Here is a 22,604-nt window from a genome sequence, read left to right as displayed (position 1 = left end):
GGCTGCTCACGGGGCGAAGGTGCTTTTTTTTTTGTTTTGTTTTGTTTTTTCCACATTCCGTCATTTCTTCTGTGGTGGTGAAGGATTTTCAGTCACCTGTCAGAGGTGTCACCTCTGTGTCCCCCACTTTCTTCCCCCCCAGTGACACAGTGCCTGCTGTGTTCTTCCTTCCTTCTTCCCTTTCACTCCCTCCACCTCTTTTTTTTCCTCCTCTTCCTCTCGCTCCTCCCGTCATATCTGCCTGGCTCATTTACTGCGACTGAACGGAGCGCGCAGCATCAGCACAGAAACCTGTGGAGATTTCCTCAGAAGGAAGAGGCAAAGAGGGAGAGCTGCTGCGTTCCTTTCCATTTCCAGTTCTCTACTCTTTGTCTTTTATTTTTTTAATGAACTGGTCATCGCTGAGGGACGAAGGACTGCTCGTGTCACTGGAGGGCGAAGGCGGAGGGGAGCTGGTGGCGTACCCCAGCCTTCAGGAATGCGCGATCTGTTTTGAGAATGGTGAGCTCTGCTGCCACACCCTCTTTTACTTCTTTCATTCCTTCATCTGTGCCTGCAAACTGCATCCCCCCACCACTACCACCACCACCCTTTCACCTGGCCATCCACCTGAGCTCGCTCCAGGTTCACACATCTGGAGCAGCTGTGTCGGCCGTTGGTTCGAGCATACAGACGTGGGGCTGATGGGAGGAGCGCAGGAAAGTAATTTCTCTTCATGAAATGATGCATTTGTCAAAGGGCTGCACTCTAATGACAATGTAGGCTCAAGGACCCGTGAATCAACCAGAGTGTGATCATGTAAGTGTTTTTCGTGGCGAGCTGGTCTGTTTCATGCGTCAGCGTGGGTGAGCATTTCAATTGTCTTTCGAGTGTGTGCGTGCGCGTGCGTGCGTGTGTCTGTTGGAGTGTGTGTCTAAGCACAAGCAGTGGGTGGCTAATGGTGCTTGTTCTTGTTGTGTATCTCACTTTTCCTTCCAGAGCAAAGCACCAAATGTAGCATATGGTTGTATAAATGGGTTGAAGTTAGTGGGGAATAGTCCCCCCCCCCCCCACCACACACACACACACACACACACAATGCAGTCAAGAGCGGCAGCAGCTGGTTGTTTTGTACTCGAATCATGTGCTGGGATGTGGTTCCACCATCCAGTTGGGTTGCTGTAGGCTGCCTGACTCTCTGCCTCATCCCAGGGGACGAGCTAGTTGGTGTGTGAACAGAACAAAATGTCTCAATAACACTGTCTGCCAGCAAGACACAAGCACCTCATCAGCAGCTGCTATTGCTGGTCTCAGGTGAATGATTTTTTGATGAGGCGCCCACAGCCGGTTTTCACACCACTTAGTATCGACACCTGGAGAGTGCTTTGATGAGCTTAGCTTGTCAGCTGTCATTCAGGATGTATCCAGCCTAATTATATCACTCTCAGGAAGGCTATGGTGATTTAGTCCATGTTGTTGGGTACTTTGAACTGGGGGTGAACGAGGTTTTAGCCAGGTTGAACAAAAGAACATCTCCGTGTTTATGGCACAGGACTGTAGTAGAGACCTGTTCCACAAGCAAAGACGCTACTTTCAGACTTGTTTGAGACTGTTTTCGAATATCGCAGTAAAAAATACAGGCTGCATTACCTCTACCTGGGGGCATACGACAAGATATCAAGTGATTAGCCCCTTCTGATAATCGCAATGGTGTCCCTGATTTGTGGCTGATCTGAACAGGGTACCTGCCCGAATGATGTTTGGGTTTCGAAGAACTTTTTCTTTGTTCCTATAACTGTCGGAGAAAGTATTCACTTCCTGATGTGTCAGGCCCAGTAGGAACCATTTTAGTCAGAGTCAGAATCCCATTTTGAGGAATCTTTTCAGCTCCTACCACAGTAGGCAAATAGGAACCATGAGTAATGCAAGTTGACTTTGCGTGGTTGAAGGAAAGCTGACACAGCACCAGTAACCACCATTTTCAAAAAGCTGTGTAAACAGGATCAGCTCACGAGTAAACAGCAGTGATGTGAAGGGAAAATGGCCTACTCCTACTGGTGGGAGTCTCCCTGCTCTTGAATTGTAAGACATCAAACATATCGAGTGTGACAGGATGTTACATTGAGCTGAACCCAGCAGTAGCCAATAGGGGCAAGAGGACCAGGAAGTCTCGCCAGCCCAGTCTTCTGTGCTTTAGCTTGTAGCAGTTGCTAGCTCTAGCTTCCAACTTACCTCCAGTTTGTACTGCAAAAGGATATGCGGCGTAAGCCACGCTTCCTCTATCCTCCTAGCCATGACATCATCCACATTGTTTCCTCTTTTTTTCCCCCTTTAGTTTGTGCGCACACAACAGCAACAAGTTTACGATGACAAAAAAAATATGAAGAAATATGTTGTTGCATCTGTTTTGAAAGTCCTCTCGAGTGCACCACGCACTAGGACACCGAGACGATTGGGGAGGAGCTGGTGATGCGAGTGTGTAACATGCTGTCCAAGATCGATTCTCAAGTTCTCCCACGTGCTTTGAGCTCTGCGTCAGATCTCGCAACGCTGTATTTATTCACAAGACAAGCCAGCTTCAAATTGTGGATTTACCAATTGATGAACCCCACTTATCTGACTATCGGCCAAATAGAACCTTGTAAACACTGCAGTTGTTCAGGGGGATATCGATTTATATAATTGCACAATTTCCCTCCCTTTCAAGCCCTTGCTCATGCGTCGGACAAATAGATCACACTCTTAGCCTAACATGAAATCATGAAATAAATGTGACAGATCATCTAAACCTTCTTGGGCCGGGATTGGCAACGACGATGATGATGATGATGATGATGATGATGAAGATGAGGATGTTCCTGAGCAACTTGGGAGTGAGAATGTTCTTACCTCTGAAGTGGGAGAACACAGTTAGAGACGGTTTGACATCACTGGACAAACTTGTTTGAGGTGAGAGTTGAGAAAGTACTTGTCAAACAACTTACTGTGTATTTACTCCTCACCACAGGCGATTGTGACGTCAAACACGTCACAGTTGCCTCTGACTTTGTCTTTTGCTATTTTTTTTTGGTGTAGCAAATGGACTGTGGGTCTCGTAGTTTGTTTGTTTGTTTTTTGAACTTATGAGTGAAAATAGAGCAGATTTTCTGGGGTGACTACTTTTGTTGTCGCCGTGTGAACGCGTCTTCCCAGCACTTTCCAATTTGCCAGCTCTGTAGTCCTTTATTCCGCTGCAATTGAATGCCGAGTTAAGTTTCTAACCAGTGGATTATAGACACCATGACCTCTGGATTTCCGACCGAGCTGCAGGTCTCTGTCACCATTCTGTCTTGATTACAAAGGCAGTTTGCTGTGTGACTCCTGAGACGAGTGGGTTGTATTATGCATGACCCCCCCCCCCCCCCCCCCGGACTATAAATCAAGCTTTGACAACACCAATGTCTTTTAAAATGCGACACTTTGTTGCTCTTTGGAAAAGGTTAGAAAGGCCATCTTATTCGATACCAGAGTTGGCGAAAACTGCTTGGAACGCGCCACATTCCCCCTGTCAGTCGGGTTACCCACCAACTCTCGCCCCCAGTTTTATCCCACGAACGCAGCACTCAGACGTTTAGAATTTATAACAGTCGTCAGAAGAGCCTGCATTTCTCTCCCTGGAATCTAGAATTACAGGCTTTTATTATGATGAGAGAAGATGCAATCATTCCTGCCATTGGCGATGTGAAGTCATCCTCTTCTGTTCTTGAGTCTGGTCTCTTCGCTCCCTCTCTGACGAAGCTTATTAAAATCAGCATCCACAGTCTGTGCAACTTAACAACCCTGCAATTAGAAATCTTCCCCAAAGCTTTCAAAACAGCCACCGTGAACCCTCTGCTGAAGACCGCAACCAGGGAAGAGCTCACCTTTGCAATTACACAGCCGTCTCTGGTCATTATAAACTTTTACTTGACAATCTTTAAAAGAAAATGGTTTTCAGTAACCACAGACATTCTCATTTAAATCCGGGCCAACCTCAGAAAGGCACCTAAGATTGCAGGGCTTCGCAAGGTTTCAGCTGTCCTGAGTGTCAGACTGTATCTTGTCTCTACACCTATGCATCTACTTTAAAAGGATAAATGTGATGTTAAGACACATATAACAGATATTATTATTTTGTACATATAGAAACCTTTCTTTGCAGACTTTTCCTGAATATGTAAAAGTACACAGACAGAATATTTGATGACGTCAACACCATGTTTTCTGCCGCTGCTATGCAGACGATACACTCTTCTATGTCTCAGGTTTAACAGGTAAAACGCTCCCATTTTCAAAGCTCTTTAAACCAAATCAGGAGAGATTTTTGCCTTAATCAACCCAGTAGAAAGGAATCGCCAAAATCAATACACATACATAATTGAAAGTGTTTGTAGGTGGATAGGGAGTGGAGTCTTTATTTCAATTTGAGTAAGACTATGAGGACATTTATTTTTTGTTGTGTCAAAATACATAGAGATCATTTCCTGGAGCAAGAATTATATCAGTTGCTAAAAGTAGAGATCTCTGAGCTCTTGAAACAGATTTTAAATTGATTTTATCTACCTTGTAAAGCTTCCAATGACCTGCTGAACCCTTATATTAAAGATTATCAGACCGCTAAGCTGTCCTCGTTCTTTGACATTCCCATTTTTCTCACTTTTGTGAAATACCTGGCCGTTTGACCTGAGACTAGCAAGCTAGCTTCAGGTTTCTTAAAAAAGATACTTAAATCCATCTTCTTTTTTTGGGTTTGTCGTGAGAAAATCATTGCATCCGTGACTTTACGTGTTTGTTTGTTTGTTTTTTAATCTTCTGGTTTTATTATTTAATTAGTGAATTTCCATCAAGATCCCTCACTGTTATTGATGTGCATCATTGATAATGCTTCTATACAAACATGTTCCTTTTTTCCTTACCTGGGTATTTATCAGGATGTTCTTGAAAAAAAAGAAAGCCGTAGAGTGGGAAAGAGAAGCCCGCAGTGTGCTATTAATAGCATTGATAATGATTTGCTTACAAAACAGAGCGGTGGGTTACATATACCACCTCACTGCTTTCTGTGAATGCTGATGGTGGAGCTGAGCAAACATTTCTCTGTGAGACACACACAAACACATGGCGGCCTAAGAAGTGCGGGCTTGTTTGTGTGTGTGTGTGTGTGTGTGTGTGTGTGTGTGTGTGTGTGTGTGTGTGTGTCCATGCGTATCCAGAACCTACTGCACAGGACTGCACAATGACAGCAGCCCCGGTATTAACATTCACCACTTGTCTATCTGCTGGTAACATATTTGCTCAGTCATTTTAAGGGTGCTGAACCGCTATGAAGCATTTGTCTGGATCACAGCTTTCGACTTCTCACGGCTGCAGTGAAACACGGGATTACAGAAAAGACATTTCAGACGTGAAAATAGGGGGCTTTGCTGTTCATTTTAGATTTGAAGATGGCGGCAGATTTATCAGAAAAATCTCAATCAGCAGCCGAAGCTTCAAAAATCAGTCGTGTAATGCTTTTCCCTGATTGTCTTAATTGAATAACAGCGGCTAAACATCCAGCTCATCCTGATTCTTTCCAGTGATGAGGGTGTGGTCCTCACGTTTAGCGAGGCTGGGATTGAGAGTATCCCCGCTAGTCCCCAGTTGGGACAGAGGTCAAGGCAGCCTCGCTATTATTAGGCGTCCTTGGCAGTTATTCTTCTCACTTTCTTATCATGCTTAACTCTCCAGTGCTCCGGTATCTTCAGGACTGCAGGCCTGCCATGTCCAATGCTGCAGCAGGATACTAAAGTTCACAGTCACACCTTGGTGTCGAAAAGAGAGTTGACAGCGTCTGAAGGTATGAACGGTAGCTTCTGCGCTAGCGCAGCTGAGTCATGAGAGCCGGGTCCACCGTGAAGGAGCCTGGAGAACGGACCTAAGAGGACGGTCACGGGGGTTTGAGCGGACATGGTTTAATAAAAATGGACTGGTCAGCGTTAAGATGGTGCATTATGGGATTGTTAAAACCCCATTGATCCCTTGGGCTGGGTTTTAATGTTTGTCTGGTACTGACTGAACAGCCTCAGTACTGTGGAAAGATTCGAGATCAGATTTCAATTCCTGAGGAGAAGGGCCCCACCGCTACGGGATTTCAAGCCTGATACCGATTTTAGAGCAGAAAAAAACAATGATTACCGAGAAGTGCAACCGATGCAGTCAATTTCTATGCTGGACTGAAAAAAAGACCCTTTCTAGGTTCCTTGTGTGCCAAATTTGTACCAATATGATGATGTCAAGGTACTCAGAAGGCTACTTTCTTAATAAAAAAAAAAATCCAGATAACTGTACAGAGGATAGTTCAATAGAAAATTTGAAATGAATAAATAAAAATGTGGTTGAAACATGGATTTTTTTTTTTTTAATTTCTCTGGTGTGAACTACCCATGAGCCCATGGGTGCAAATTAGGAGAAACCCACATCATGTTCAGTTCAGTCTGAGATTGAGAATGCTTCAAAGGTCCTGTTCAAGGATTAACAGTTGTGCCCCCCCCCCCCCTCAATTTCTGTTGGAAATCCTTCGAAAGCCAGACAGAGTTTAGATCTCGAGCACAATTGCAAAGCCGAACTGCTGCAAAGACATTCATGCTTCTTTGAGAAATCAATACTTTCACGGATAAACGGCTGCAAATACCTTCTACAATGTCAAACTTGTCGATGTGGCTTTGATATCACTTGATTTCATGCTATTGGGCTAATCCCGACCCGAAAGGTTATGTGAAATGTTAAATTAACAGCTTTTTGGGTGAGAGAGAGCTCGGCTAATGAGCGTTCTTAGAAAATCGGCCCCTCCCTCCGCCCTCTTAATATTCCGCCTGTGCCTCACCTTGCTCAGCTAATCCTCCCAGGGCTGTAATGATGGATACACATGTGCTTGAGCGCAGACGCTCACACTCAGGCATACTTAAGAGAGGGAGAGGCGGTCTAGCAAATGGACTCGCTGCTGACTGAACAGCAACATCTGGGGCATCATCCTCCGGTAGCTGCTGGAAAAGAGCACTGCGGGGGACATAGCTACCGTCCAAGCCAACAAAACCAAAAACAACTTATTTTTACTCTGTGTTCAAGAACCAGGATCACAATCATGCTACCAGTAAATATCAGAATAGTTTCAACAACGCTCAGTGCTGGTCGGTATCAACATTTTCTCACCTATGATGAACTGGTGAGGCTCTCGTGATTCTTTTCTTTGGTGCGTCGGTGACTGAAAGTATGTGGGGGCTTGTTTCAAGGGTTGATGTGTTGAGTTTGACACCAACCTAGAAGGAATTTGTTCTCTTCAACCTCTTCCATTTCCATGCATCTGCACAGTAAGTGATGAAGAAACCGAGAGCACCTCAGTGCTTCCCGATCGATTATGCGGTAGTAAACGATCTGGACCCTCAGGCCTCTCCAGCCAGTAAAATTACACTCTCTCATGTGCCACCTTGTAACGGCAGACAAGACTTTGCTGTGCTCTGTTGTTGCCATAGTGACCAGGGTCGCGTGCTTGGTTTGAGTAAAGCTCTGCTTGTGTTGCAGACAGCTGGTCAATGTATGTCTTCACCCTCATTATTGTTGTGTATGTCAGCGGGCGCCTGTATGTCGGAGACAGCGTTTCAGCGCCATAGAAATGTCTCTTTTCACTCACTTATCAGTCACTCACCTGTGGTAAATGAGTAGTTGTGCTTTGCCCCCCCCCCCCCATTCATATTCAGATGTCACCATTTGTTTGAGAAGCCAGGTTGTGCGTGAGGCAACGGCGGCGTTGAAAAGCAGGTTACAGCTTGCATATGCACAACACGCCGTAAATGGGAATTTGAATCACAATATGGACTTGCTTTCAAAGGCTGTGCGTATATGCTGACAGTCCTGGGAATAAAGATCAGCTTTTTACATTTCCACATCATCCTGTAGCGTATTTGTCAAACCCCCAACTCTAATCTCACATGTACACATGCATACATGCTACATGCATATTCAAATTCACACCCGCACATCCACAGTATGTAACAAATATCTATTTCACGGCCATGTGCGTTTGCACACACAGACTAGATATATTTATTCATAAGCTCATTAGAGGAGTGGATTTGCCTGCTGCCATCCATCACACCGTCACCCATCCTCAGCTTGGCACACACTGACAACAGAGCGGCAGGAGAGAAGTCCCTGGGATTTAGTCTCCTGGAGCCGCCGCTACAGAGGGGATTTACTCCAATAGACAGACTCTCACCTCGTCATTTCAGCAGGGTGAGATCAAGCAGACAAAAAAAAAAAAAAAAAACGAACAAAATCTCCCTTTCACCGTTTCACTGGTTGATCAACAGCTGATACTCCGGGAGAAAGAGGAGAGACTTTGCTCTTAGCGTGGTCAGTTTGAAGGGTGTTGCGGTGGGAGCACTTGTGAGACGCGCTGTCATGTGAAAGCTCTGTCACACGGTCCAGCCGTAGCCTGTTAAAGGCTTGTTGCAAGCTGTTGCAAGCTCGTCACTGCAGCTGCAAGAGGAGCTTATCAAAATAAGTCAGGTCTCTTGTTTGGAAATTGAGAAATTTTATTCGGAGACCCTTTTTTTTTCTTCTTCTTCTTCTTTTTTTGCTTGAAAGCCATTTCAGAACGCAGCCTTGCTTCCATTTCATGAGAAAACACAAAATAGCAGCATACCTGTTGAAAAGGCGTGCGACTTTTATTGCTTGATCGTGGTTGTGTCATGTTGTTGAGCATGAAATTTCGGACTGGCAGAAGAAACATTGACAGAAGTCCGAGGTTCCTAACTTCCCGTTTACATCTGCTGACGTAGCGTTTATGTGGCGGTTTCATTCTCTGTGATGCAGAACAGAAGATCAAAGCTTTGCTCAGACGTGCCTTCGAGTGCACTTCAGATGAACAGGGCGGACCAGTACCTCGGAGCAAATTACACTTTGAAAGAAGGGAGATGCCTTAAAAGACTCAAAATCAGCCATAATTAATGATAAAATGAAACACGCAGTCGAACAGAGATGTGGCAAACACGTTGGACCTGATATGAACACAGATTATCTCTTTTTAAAAACAAAAAGCTGGTAGATCATATATGCCGGAGGTACAAGTGGTCATGTAGTGGTTATTGTAGTTGTGACCACTCGAGGGTGGGAAGCGGCACTAAGCCAATGAAAAGGGGAGCATATCCCGTATACGGTGGTGGAGGGAGTGGTGGATGGGTCCATAGATGGGAGACTGTGGAGGTGGAGACTCACCCCTCAAACAAGTTTAGTTAAAATCAGCCCTGTAGACTGGTTTTATCCTGCTAACAGACATGTCATAAAATTGTGAGATGCCCCTTAAAAGACTGCCATTTTGCTCCCGAATAAACCAACAGTAGCCAGTGTAACGCATGGATTTGTCCCTTTGTTAGCGGTTAGCCCTGCTTCCTTGTTCTTTTGCAGTGTGTCAGGTGACTCTGCTTTGATGACTCTTGTTTGTTTATATTGCTGATCAATCTAATTGACGATCAAATACCACAAACATAGCTGTCGGTGTGAACATGAGTGTGAATGAGTGTGTCTGTATTTCAGCCCTTTGTTGGATTTGGTGACTTGTCCAGGGTCTGCCCCGCCCCTCTGGGATTGGCTCCACTGGATAAGTGTCGTCGATGATGGATGGACTATTTAGAATTTCAAAAACCATGACCCATCCCTCATAAATAAGTCCTGGTGCTTGTATCCCGTAATTGTTTGTCACTTTCTGTTGAAACCCTGTTACTCGGTGTGTGCTGATCTTTGCTGATTCAGTGAAGGATTACATGGATTTAGAAATTCTAGCAGTGATATGACACCCTATCCTGGATATACTGGATTACCAGTATTTGGAAAAAGAATACTGTCACTAAGCTTGAAGCCGAGCTGTTTTTCTGAGTTCCTGCAGTGTTGACATTGTGAAAATGCTGGGATTTGGGCAGTGACGATGTCAGCTTTTATGCAAATTTGGATCAGCTGAGATTGAAACTGTTCTAGGTGTTTGCTTTGCTGGGGGGGGGGTTTGAGCTGCTGACCACGAACTGCAACGTTCCCTGTTGGAATCGCTGGTTGGGGGTTATTCCTAATCACTCTTTCTTGCCTCATTCTATCTGTTCTCTCAAGAAAAAAGCAGAAAATGACCCACGATGGAACGATAGAGGATGGCTCCAAATTATTGCATGAACTCCACCAGTTTTAGTTATTCAGGCCGCGACTAACAATCCGCTTCATTATGTATAATGTTCTCATTAATCTGCTTAATCTATGACATGTGCTTGTTTGTCTGAGTGACGGTCAAAGACCCAGATGCTGCTCATGACTTCCTGGCTTCCCCTCTGCTTCACCTGCTCAGCTAAATAACTCCGGACGTGTGCACCCACCCGTAACTAGATGTCGGTACACTTTCAGCATACGCTACATAATCTATCCGAAACCTGATTCGTCGGTTAAGAACCAATCATGGCTCGCTCCTGTTCATCTCCATTGTGAAGGAAAAAAAGAGTAGATTAAATAGATCAGCAGTGGACACAGTTGAGTTGAGCTGAAGTCGGGATTAACTCCTTAAATTTTTAAGGTTTGGAAAGTGCTTGAATTTTGAGTGAAGTGCTTGAAATAGGAACAATGAATATCTGGAATACTGAAACACTTGTTTTAGTTTGTTTTTTTTACCCATAGAGAACCACGATTGACATTTTTATTCGGGAGGACTTGGTTCTGGGGGGGGGGGGATAAAAGGTCAGAAATGTCACACAGGAGAGGTCGACGTCATCGGGAACCTGGGATTGAACCTGAACATCAGCCGTTTGTCATGAACCTGTAATAAACTGTGTTTTGATCGGGTTTCTACTAAAACGTTGACAGTTTTGAGTGTATAAAAGATCAGCGCATTATGATGGAAATGTATAATGGCCATTTGGTGCAAAACGTAATTGTTTTTGACCACTGAGAGCTGATAAAAATGATGATGATTAAAAATGATGATATCCAAAATATCACATTAAGACACACAGATCTTGAGGATCGCTGGAGACAAATTAGTTCTGTGATTAAAACATGAAAAATATAAGCTTTTCTTTTGTACACTGCAGCCTTGAGGTGCTGGAGAAGTTTGAAAGTGTACCTTGAAAATGCTTGAAGTGGTGTTGTCAGTTTGGGCTCGTTTCCAAGTCGTTTCAAGAGAGCGACAGCTTTAATAAAGAGTGAGAGGAAAGAAGTACGTCCTGATGCCTGCGATACGGCCGCTCTTTGTCTGATGTATTTATACTCATGCGTTTACTGTAATCAAGCTTGTCATTTTTGTACAAATAGTCAGCAAATCCAAAGGCAGATGGCGCGGAGGGAGCACGACTTTAGCGGAGAAGCCAGCGCAAACTCGCGTCCTCCTAGTACGCGGCTGAACGGGTGGATGAGTGTTCTTCGACACCTCCTCCTGCGGGTACATCGATACCGGTACTCCTCTGCATTGTGTCTTCCTGTGTCTAGTAGACCGTCCGCTGCAGCTGCAATGTAAGCAATCACAGTACTATCAGCTGGCCTGGATAACACGCCTTTGAAACCCAGAATAAGATCGTGTCACAACCACCACCCCCGGCTTCCAACGCTCTCTCTCTCCCTCTCTCTCTCTGTCTCCCTCTCTCTCTCTCTCTCTCTCTCTCTCGTGAGTCGGAGGAACTTGTTTGATGTCTCGTAGCAGGCGCGAGGACATTCCCCAAATGGATATCATTTGCATTCTTGGTGTGATCGTGACACTTGAGGAGTGTGTTGGTTATGTGTAGACCCCGACAGAGGAAGCGCAGCAACGTGTGAGGCCCTGAAACGCTGGAGCATCGTTTGACCCAAGGCAAATATGAGGATGTTTTCATTTTATCCACGTGCTGCCTCAAGTTCATAAGCTCTCTGTCTTCCTTCCTTCCTCTCTGTCCTGTCCCTCTTCTCTCTCTCTATCTCCTCCATCTCCCTTATCTGTGTGTGTGTGTGTGTGTGTGTGCGTGTGCGTGTGTGTGTGTGCGTGCGTGTCCTGTCTCCTTCTCTATGTGTGTGCATGCTTTCTGCTCCCAGCCCCTCTGCGGAAAGCAAAGTTTGTGGAGAGCCCTCGCATTCCACAATCAGAGCTTGGCTCCCCTACACACACCTCCAACACTGCCAAGAATCCAGACCTGGACAGATACTGCCCCGGTAAGTTTAGGCCAGCCCATCCCTCATTTGGTACCTTTGCATGTTTGTCCGAATAACATCTGTGATGAGGGAGAGAGAGAGATGCAGGGAGAAGAAAATGGGGGGGAATTTGCCAGTTATTTAGCTGTAAAAACATTGCTAAGGTCATTAATGAAATCGCTTTGCTGCTGCCCACAGTGTCCATCCTCCTCCTCCTCCTCCTCCTCCTCCTCCTCTCTCTCTCTCTCTCTCTCTCTCTCTCTCTCTCTCTCTCTCTCTCTCTCTCTCTCTCTCTCTAATCCTTTCTGCTCCCTCACTCTGGTCCGCTCGGCGGACGCTTGATTAGGAACCGCCGCTGTTTTCTGTTAACTTCACAGTCAGCGGTTAGTCTGTAATCCCGCATCTCCCTCAACACCCCCCCCACCCCACCCCTCCTCATCTCTCCCTGTCACCCCACCCCTCTCTCTCCACCCCCCCCCCCCCTTGCTCAGGGAGGACAATAAAGCGGGTCACTCGAGGATAGTGCTCTGCTGAGATTTACTTCTGGTATATCTGCTTTCTCATCGTGCCACTCCTTTTTCCTTTTTGCCGCTACGAAAGGCAGCGTTGGCTTCCTGACGTGCCTCTGGTGACTGTGCCGACTCCTCAGCGGAGCACCGTGATGTGATGCAAGGCTCCGCTGGTGTAATTTAGGAGGAAAATGGTGGACTTCTTGGTCTGTCAGCCTCGTCTGCTGAGTCTCTGCCCAGTGAGCGCTTTAAGTATGTGATCTAGATGTATTGTAGTATGAGTCGATTTGATAGGCAGTATTTAGGATCTTGCTTTTGAATTCCATGGATGGGGGGGGAAAAAAATTCCCAACTCTGGCTTTATTTTGCGTCAACCCTGTGAAATGGACTGGGGAATAACCTATCAGTGGAGACGAGCTGGTAAGCGTTCCTGCACATGTCACATTTTGTAATCTCTGTCGCCGCCGAGGTGGGAAAACAGTTGATTACAAACCGTAACGCTCCGTGTGCAACTGGATTTGTCGAGGAACCCGGGATTGAGTTTTCATGGGCGAGGGCTCGCACCTCCTGGGTGGACAGATGGACATCTTAGCTCTTAACAAGGGTTCCCTGGTAGAAGTCACAGCAGGGCGCAGGCTTAAGCGTCTGATGGTGTGCCAGTCTTGCGCTCTGCCGCTGACACTGGCGCCAGGAGAAAGTTAGACATCAGCTGATTTTTATGGCCTACAAAAAAGATTTGCGGTGCCATAAATAGCGTTGGTGAATATTTTGTGAGGTGGCTTGTAAAACCCACCACCTGATGTCCTCCTGTGCGTATCAGGAGATGCATGATCCCGACCTTTTTGAGTGATAACCGCAGTAAGAGTAGGAACTGCTGATAAAAGCCTCCATCAGGATGTACGCCGATTTATTTTGAAATATTGATTTGTAATTCAATTTAATGAAGTTGAATGGATCAGCATTTTGTTTTAATGCACACACATACACACACACGCATGCCTGCGCGCACACACACAACGATGCACACGGGTGAAGTTCTTCCAATAATTTCACGCTATTGCAGAAGACTGTAGCCCGCTAGTGGTTGCTACTGCACGCCAGTTACTCAGGAAAGGAGGAGATTCAGAGTTTTGCTCCCCTACGCCTGATTTTATGTGAATCAAACTCACAGTTCTGATGTGTTGCTGCCGGACACATTTACACTAAATCCATCACTGTATAGTTTCTGCTCTTGTATTGTTTTGGTTTTGTTTTTTTTACTCTGGTTTAATAAGCACGCGCTCTGTGGTTCATTACACCTCAGGTAACGTTAATAATGTGAAATAAAGAATAAAAAGCTCCTTGTGTCAGCCAGTTTGTAGGGAATGTTCCCGCAATTTTGTTGGATGTTCGATCTATAATCTCTAATCTGTAATCTGGGCGTTTTTTTTTTTTTTTCGAGAAGAACATTCTGGGGTCAAATCATAAACTTCCTACCAAAAACATTGCTAGAAACATCACTCAGAACGTTCTCCAAACATCGTTAGAACAACAAGAAGAACGACAAAAGAAAATCTGTGGAGGTTATCAAGTTCATATTTGGAAGATTTCCAGATTTGCTTATCAGATCAAGTGTGTCGGGCAGCAACGTGGCAGGGAAGAAGACTACAAGTTAACACGCATGCCAACGTTGCAAACAACTTAAAAAACCAAATCAAATGGGAATGGGTTTGACACCAAGCCCAGGACACACACACACACACACACACACACACACACACACGGCGCTGGGATGAGCGCCGCTGAATATAAACTCCAGCTTTTGTTTGTCTACTAGGAAACTCCACCGGACGGCTTTGACTCGACGACCACGACGTCAGGCGTAGATTCGTGCTGGTCTTTGTGGTGATGCTGGCTCGGGTCGATAGAAATAGAAGGTTAGCGTACGGATGATGGAGGAGAAGATGGGGGGGGGGTAGAGCGCTCTTTTGTAGTTGAAAAGTGTTGTCTGTGTTTTAGTTGAACTAAGCTGAGCTCTGTCTGTCAGACTTTGAGGGCTGATGGATTGAGGCGTTACTGAAATGTTCGATTTTGGTCATTTAATTACCGCCGCTCTTAGTCTCTTAAAGTTTGAGTTGTATTAGTTCTAGTTGGCATGAATCTGAAATGGTGTTGTAAATGAAATAAACACTCAGCGTTAAAGTGGCAAATGATTGCAATTCATTGTTTTTGATATTTGATTGAAATGTTTGTGGAAGGATGAAGGTGTTGATTATCAGGCAGGTTGCCTCCATACAGAAAGAAAGTACGTTCAGAACCTCACGTTACTGCTCTGAAACGGTTCCTTTTTGTTTTGTTGTTTTGTTTTACATGTAATTGGTGGACAGACATGGGAAGAGTTCTGATGCCACGAGATGCCGCTGATCCTCACAGTTCAATTAGTTCATGACCAGGATGTATAATTGTTCCCTCAATTATATTTTTTTGAGACCAGGAGATAAAACTTGTTCCCCACAAATGAAAGGGGCAGTAAGATCCTTGCCGTGGCCCCTCCATCCCGGGGCTGAGTGTTCTGCTACGCCTCCTTTGAAAGGCTGATAACACGCTCCTGCTGGTTTTTTTGCAGTGTGAAGCTCTTGTGATTTTGAGGTTATCTGGTTGGCGCTGTATGACACATTTCTATTGTCTCACTGTGTGAGTCGTGCTAGCAGCCGCTCATAGTCCAGACCCGGAGTCCTGAATCCGCAGGAACGTGAATCATCTTGTGATAAGCAGTGAAGGTGCAGGTTGTATGACGACGTCTTAGCCTGCGCTCCTCTGTCACTGGACGATTTCTCTGGTTGTCTGAGGGGTCGGGATGTGTTTGTGTCAGGTGGAAAGTGTTAGTATCTTCTAGTTGGTTTGCCTTGCCGAGGTGAAGGTACCCAGGTGTAGGTGAATATGAGCAGCCTCACGCCGTGCGTTATCTCACCTGCCGCTCGGGCCTATTAATACCATCCTGTCCGGCGGCGTGTTCGCAGCACACATGCCAGTCTCCCCTCTTGGCGTGTGAGGGCAGATCCGTGGACGGCCAGGGAGAAACAGATGCGCTTGCACAGGAACACATTCCTAGCTGTGCGCAAAGATAGTTGCCATGGCAACCATCTGTCTCCTTTGCAGCTCAGGAATCCAATGGAGGAGTGTGTGTGTTTGTGTGTGTGTGTGTGTGTGTGTGTGTGTGTGTGAGATGAGGGGGCAGCTTCAGAAAAATAAGAAATGTGATTTATATAGAATGTATATATTTGTGAGAGTGTGTACGTGTATATGTGTGTATATATGAATATGGATGACGCTGACATGTAGCTTTGAAGTCATCTAGACGTATTGCTTCAATCGCTTCAGTCAGAGGTACATGATTGTCATAAACTGTATTTAAAGAGAAGAAAAAGCTGAGTTATAAATCAATATGTCCTCTGGTTGACGGGATATACATCGTCTTTGATAGCCGCTCATTAGTGGAGCTACAAGGGAGATGTAAAAACAGATGATAGTTAAGGGGATCCGTGATGTCACATTTCTGTCTTTTCGCACGTTTGACAGCTCCGTGGTTGCAGCTGCTACACCGTGTTTGCCTGTGTTTTTGGTGGGGTATGGAGTTGTTCGCAGGGATTGTCTTGCTCTGAGGGCTCCAGCCTCCAGATAAAAGACTTGAGGTTTTGTCCGACAGCTGGCCAACACAGATGCAGTTGTAGGAAGTGAAATCAGGAAAATAAAAAGACGGGAACAGATAGAGCCAGAGTGGACAAAGAGAGGAATGAAAGGACAGCAGACAAATGCGCACAAAAGCAGGGAGGTACAGACAGAGCTCTTATTTGATCGTGGTCACGGCCGCAAACCCCCCAGGAGCAATTGACTAATCAGTGCTAATGTATTCACTGCTTACTCCCACCAGTCTGTCAACTGGGAAGCCTTCAAGTCCAGACTCACAGACACAGAGCTGATGCCTCGACCAGTAATCTGGAGTATAAAAACCTGCTATCAATGTATCTCCCTGCATTCTTGATACATTGACTACAAGTACTTCATCCCTTGCTCCAGCTTGTCAAGCTGTGGAAATATTGAGTGATACTTCACGGAAAAAGGCTCTTTTTTGCCTGTCAAGCGCTAACTAATAGTTGCCTCTTACATTGTTGCAGTATTTCTTTGTGGCTCCAGAATGGACGAAGTACCAGCCACGTATATTAACTTGAAGCTAATAGAGACTGACGTCAAATAGCAGCAAAATTATCCAAAAATGTCAGGTTACAAACCCTCGACTGGCTTCATCTGGTATAATCTACATCTTCCTCCAGCCATACGCTCCGTAATCAGCCAACCAAAAACCAAATTTACAGCAGAACGAACTCCGACATAAGGCTGCCTTTAAATTAAACGTTTTTTTAATGTTAAATTTCTTTATGAATAATGACATGAATATTATATACGAGCAGTAAAGTGCCGACAGAGGCAACAGCAACACAATATGTGGTAACTTTTGGCCGGCGGCCCACCGTTTAGTTTGGTCCACCTGGGGAACAGAGACGCTGCACCTCCACAACTCTGCACACACATCTAAAGTCACAAGGCCACTTCAGCTTGTGTTTCCCTGCAGTTGTCTCCTGTTGAAGCCTGTGTGCGTGTCTCTGTGTGTCTCATTTGTCCCCTGTGATATTAGCTGAAAGGAGGCGGCGCGTTTAGCTACGCCGTCTCCATTACTGTACTCAGCTCTCCTCCTCCAGGGACGCTCGGGGATTCACTGACCTTGGAGGCCTCCCCCCATAAGTGTACCCTGCACCATATAAAGTGTATCCAGCTGCATTCGTGAGCAGCTATGTCCGTCTCATCATACGTAGTTAGCTGTTCTGGACCTAATGCGGGTTGTCATTACCTCATTATCGTATGCGGCGGTGTGTGTTTTCGTCAAGGCTGGTCAACCTGTGATTCCCGTTTGCTTCAAAGCTTTTTTCCAGAAGGTGCCCGTCTTCCTTACTGGCTCAGAGAGTCAATCTAATGAGGATGCCGACGGTGGCCTGTCTCTCCATCCGTGAGCAAATGAATGAAGAGGCGCGCCGTGGCTTTAGATTGCCTGTCTGAATGCTGCTCTTTGAACAGACGAGTGAGAGGCCACAGGCTTTAGACAAGCTGCCTGTCTTCAGAGAGACGCTGCGGTGGCTGTGACTGTCTAATGGTTGTCAGTCAGGACCGAGAGCGTAGCTACCTGCCAGTCTGGTCTGACCTGCCCTGCAGGAAAACCAAGGAGAGGAGGGGATGGAGCAAACCTGCTCAGCTGTCCCATTGCTGTTTATTTAAGCGCTGACCATCTTGTGCCTTTGGCTTTGGTGTCATTAACGTCTGGACCAATTCAGACGCTGATCCGTCGGGCAGCAGCAGCGCTTGTTTAGCGACTCTCTTTACAAGCAGCAGGGTGACTATTAACCAAAGCTCAGCAGCACAGGTGACTCTCCAGTGGATGTTAGTGACTTCCTAGTCACCTCTGCATAGCCACGAATTATTGAAAAACACGGCACTCTGCTGCTGATGAGGGTTGATATGTGGTAAACAACCAGGGAGACGAGATGAGGTCATCAAGGGATTTTGTTTCGGTGCAGAGTTGGCAACTGAAGTCCCTCACCACCTCGACAAATGTGTTTTAGATCAGAATCATGTAGGCTGAGCCAGGAGGCTCTGTAAACAGGATGGAGGGGTGGTGACACGCCCACCCTGTCTTGTCGAGTCACACACCGTTGCGCTCCCTCCCACCCAGCAGCACAGGTGAAGGGCGTATCTTGTTACGAGCTGCAGTTGTGACGAGTGGTGCGGAAGGAGCTGTTGTCAGTGCGGAAGGCGTTTGCCAGGCAGGCAGCGTGGGAAGGGGGTTTTGTTTGCCAGGATTCTTGTAGTTACGGCTGGAGGGATTTTAGAGTTTATGTAAGGATCTCCAGTAAGGCATCCAGCTGTTGTGGAGTGCAATGCACAGCTCTGAGCTACAAGGTAGGGCGGTTCTTATTGTTGTCGCTACTTCCAGAACAAGTGGAGTTTCCAGGTGGAGGACATGAAGCATTTTTAATAACTGTGTTTTTTGGGTTTTTTTTTTAGTGTGTGTGAAAATGGCAAAACAAGCTGTTGTTCTGTCTGCCCACCACTGACACACATTCCCTCTTTCTTCTCTTTCCTCCGCAATGTCTTCCACACCTCCTTCCTTCCTCCCTCCTCCTCCTCCTCCCGTATCTCTGCCTCCACAGGGGAGTCAAGCCAGGAGCTGGGCCCCCCTCCGTCGGTGGATGAGGCAGCCAACACATTGATGACGCGCCTGGGTTTCCTTCTGGGAGACAAAGTGAGTGAGGGGCCAGCCGGCACCCAGTACAGCATGGAGGAACCCGAGGCAAGACAGGTAATGGTCTCACTGATCTCACACACCTAAATCTGTTTAGCCGACATGACGGACGGATTCATTTGTTCTCGTAGTCGAGAATTTGTCTTTTGCTTCAGAAAAAAGCACACAGACTGAACACTGAGGAGAATTTTTCCTGACAGTTTGTTTAAGCTCAAGATGCACGTCATGGCCCTCCTACAGGATTTTATAGAGGATTCACAACTGTGCCGAGTCTGCACCAGTCCACGCTAGTTTGGACCAGTCAGCGTGGCAGGTTGGCACAGAAGTGGTGAAGTGTGCAAACTAAATCAGCAAGTGTGTGACAAGGACAGGCTCTTCCCTGTGAGTCGGGAACATATCAAACATGCTGGATCATTTTTCCAAGCGCTGTGGACACAGTCAGGGAGTGTGTACTCACGACCAGCCGGAGATAATACGCCGTTAGCTTCTGTCATTATTATCTCTACCACCCTGTCCGGCGTTAGCCTACATAGCCTAGCCTTGGCTTCAGTATGCAATGTTACCAAAACGTATTTGATTCTCTCGCCTCCCTCTGCTGTCCGTTGAGTCCGTACTCTGCCCATCCCTGAGTTCACCCAAACCCGTTTTGTGCTCTGTTTCCTATTTTTTTCGGGTGCAGATTATGAAGCATATAAAAACAGTTGCTAGCCCCCCTCCCCCTCCCTGGTTGTTTTCTCTCCAACTGCCACTTTTGAAAGTGTTTTCTTGAGAGTTTGGTGCACTCAGTCACCTCTGCAGTGACTTTTTAAAAATAAGTTAGCCAATTTTTCAGTTGTCATTAAAAAGTCTGCTGAGGCCAGTGTGTGAGTGTGAACTCCCAGTCTTTTCCTAATCTAGGAAAGTTGTGAAAATGCATCTAAAGTTTTAGTCTGCAGCTTCGAAAGTGCATTCACATGTCATGATGTCACCTGACGCTTACAGTCAGACAAAGACTCGGCGCCAAAAACCGTGGTTCTTTATCAGCCGTGATTCTATTGATAGGGTCATTCTTATCTAATTGCCTGATTGCATATCTGATTGTGACACTTTGCTGTTGTAAGATGTTGTGCTTGAACTTGAACAAACGCGTAATCATCTGTTTTGATATTTATCTTCGCAATATCCTGCGTTCAGTTTAGACAAATCTTTGGAAATCAGCGCATCCGGGTCAAATCACACTCCCCTCGGTGCTCCAACGGGGCCTCTTGGTCAAGAACCAGATATCTACTTAGATACTTTATTCCTATTGAAGGCAGATTTCTGGAGTTGACATGCAGCGATTTGTCTCCTGCGTCGTAACCGTTCTATTTGTGAATTTGACAGTTGTGCAATAAACAGCTCTTGGCACAACTGGCCTGCGCTAAGCTCGGCAGCACATGCCCTGGTTTCTCTACCTAAACCTGATTTGACAGGTATGAGTTTTCTTAGGTAGTAGCCGCCGAGGGAATTTGGAGGGAAAAGGAGGTGATGGTGCAGGGAGGAGGGGGGGGGGGGAGGGGGCGGGGGGCGGGACCTGTTGCTGCAGCACATAAAGCCGTCCAAGGTATGGGTTTGCACTGAGGCAGTGTGGATAAGCGATTAGACTGATGGACTGCTTGTGCTTGATGTGAGCACTGTGCTAGCAGTGGGGGTGTATAAATTGAGAGAGGTTTATTCAAGCAGCTCTTTTTAGAGACGTGACTCATACTAGCACCCCGCTGCATCATGCTCACAGTACAAACTTATTATTTTAGATATCTGCCCCAAATACTCTTCCCCTGATTGCAAGTTGTTTGATTCATTAACAAGCGTAAATGACGCGGATTGCCCGAAGACACCATCTAATAGCAGATAAGAGAGTGGGCTTTTGTTGTAATTGTTCTAATTTGCTTGGGATTTGCTAGCTTTCAATGGACAGCACGATGATATTGCTGACTAGTGATGCTGAAAATCACTGGGTTATTTTTTTCCAGAAAAACCCTAGAAAATATAAACCATATTGTCGTTTATCAACAGTGCAGCCAGGCAGCTAAAATGCCCCCCCCCCCCCCTTTTTTATTCTAAACCCTTTTTGGTCAGATCCTTGTTCAATATATGACAAGAAATTAAAAAACATGATTTTTTTCATATTTATAAAGCAAATAAACAATCTTTTCCGCCTCTCTGTAGAACAAAATGACACATGCTTACATGTGCCGACCCAAAATATCACGACATCCAGCCGTCAGTCAGTCTTCACCTTTCATCTGCGCATTTAGCTGAGCTTTACTGGTCTAGCTGGGGACACGGGGAAGGATTTGAGCCGGTTTCTGGTCAGATTTTGAGCCGCATGAGTCACTTCATATTTTGCCATCACCAGGTGTCATTTGCTGTGTGCTGTACGGGCACGCAGGAGAACTGACCACGGCCCAATCAGCTGCTCCCACTCGGTCATCCAGCGTCCGATTGGATTTCAGACATGTCCGAAATTCTGGTCGTCTCTCGTCGGGCTCTTGCGCAACCATAACTCTGACTCCAGTGCCTTTTTTGTCACTATTCCAAATGGCAGCAGCATCTGGAAGTGCTGCAGTGAAACACCTCAAACCCTGATTCCTCCTCCCATAATACCGCCGTCACTGCCCGCTGGCGCAAAACTATCCATTCAAAAATGGACTGCATTTGCTATCACACTTTTCTTACTGCATGCCACTCGTTACACATTACGTCACTCGAGCACGTTACAGTGTTTCATTCACACACATACACAGACACTTCTAGCTGGAATTTAAGGATATATATGTGCTTGAGAGTGACGCGAGGGCTTTAAAACACATTTCTCACACATCTCTTGGTAGAATTCCTGCAGTAGCTCGACTGCAAGACCTCACCAGCTGAGGGAACAAGGTGACCTTAACTCGCAGAGAGTGCAGCTAATTGCCTTTCATACTCTCATGCTCCCTGAATAGACTCCAATCCTCATGCAGTGTTTAAGGTCAGACCTGCACAATTTGAGGATCATTAGGCCGGCGGAGAGACCTACAGTGTCGCTGCGGGTGCAAAAAGCTTTGACTACTTATCTCCTTCATGTGTGTATTTGTTTGCGTCTATGTCGAGCTCCTGTAAACACCACCTGTTTCAGGTAGCGGTGGCTCAAAGAGAGCCTGGCAAATTGTTTTTCCATCCCTCAATCAGTCATGCAGACGCTAGTGTGCTCATAGACAGTGTGCTGACTTGTTTACAGGTGTCACAGTTCGTCTCAGACGCTGAGCCAACGTGACTGCGAATGGTGCTTTGTTTTCCTTTTGGCGAATCGATTACAGTTGCTCTTGATAAATGGTCCTGTCAATTAAACTAAAATGAATCGGTTTTGATAAGAGATTAGCTGGATTGTCTCGAAGGTGACATTCATGATCTATTGACTCTGAGGATCCTTTGTCTTATCCTTTAAATGCCGCTGATTCAAACTTCTGGTTTTAAGTCAAAATGTCTCATCAGCTCCCGAAAAGATCGGCAGTGCCTGGACTGTGATGAATCGCATCATTGCTGGTGTTAATATTGACATTTCTATCCGAATTTCATGGATTGAAAATGGCTCAGTACTCCATCTG

The 22,604-nt window shown here is 45.9% G+C and overlaps 1 protein-coding gene across 1 annotated transcript in view; it reads left to right on the top strand.

Annotated features, from left to right (window-relative positions):
- The window catches only part of tanc2b (tetratricopeptide repeat, ankyrin repeat and coiled-coil containing 2b), a 147,985-nt gene that overhangs the window by 81,275 nt on the left and 44,106 nt on the right, over positions 1-22,604 (top strand). The window contains 2 exon segments of the mRNA XM_086196488.1: positions 12,064-12,180; positions 18,908-19,056. Coding sequence (XP_086052614.1) covers positions 12,064-12,180; positions 18,908-19,056 — 266 coding nt within the window.

The sequence above is a fragment of the Aulostomus chinensis genome, chromosome 23, assembly GCF_037954235.1.
Source record: "Aulostomus chinensis isolate RoL2024-O1b breed Wild chromosome 23, RoL_Achi_v1.0, whole genome shotgun sequence".
Taxonomy (NCBI): Eukaryota; Metazoa; Chordata; class Actinopteri; order Syngnathiformes; family Aulostomidae; genus Aulostomus; species Aulostomus chinensis.
This window is presented reverse-complemented; position numbering and strand designations above follow the sequence as displayed.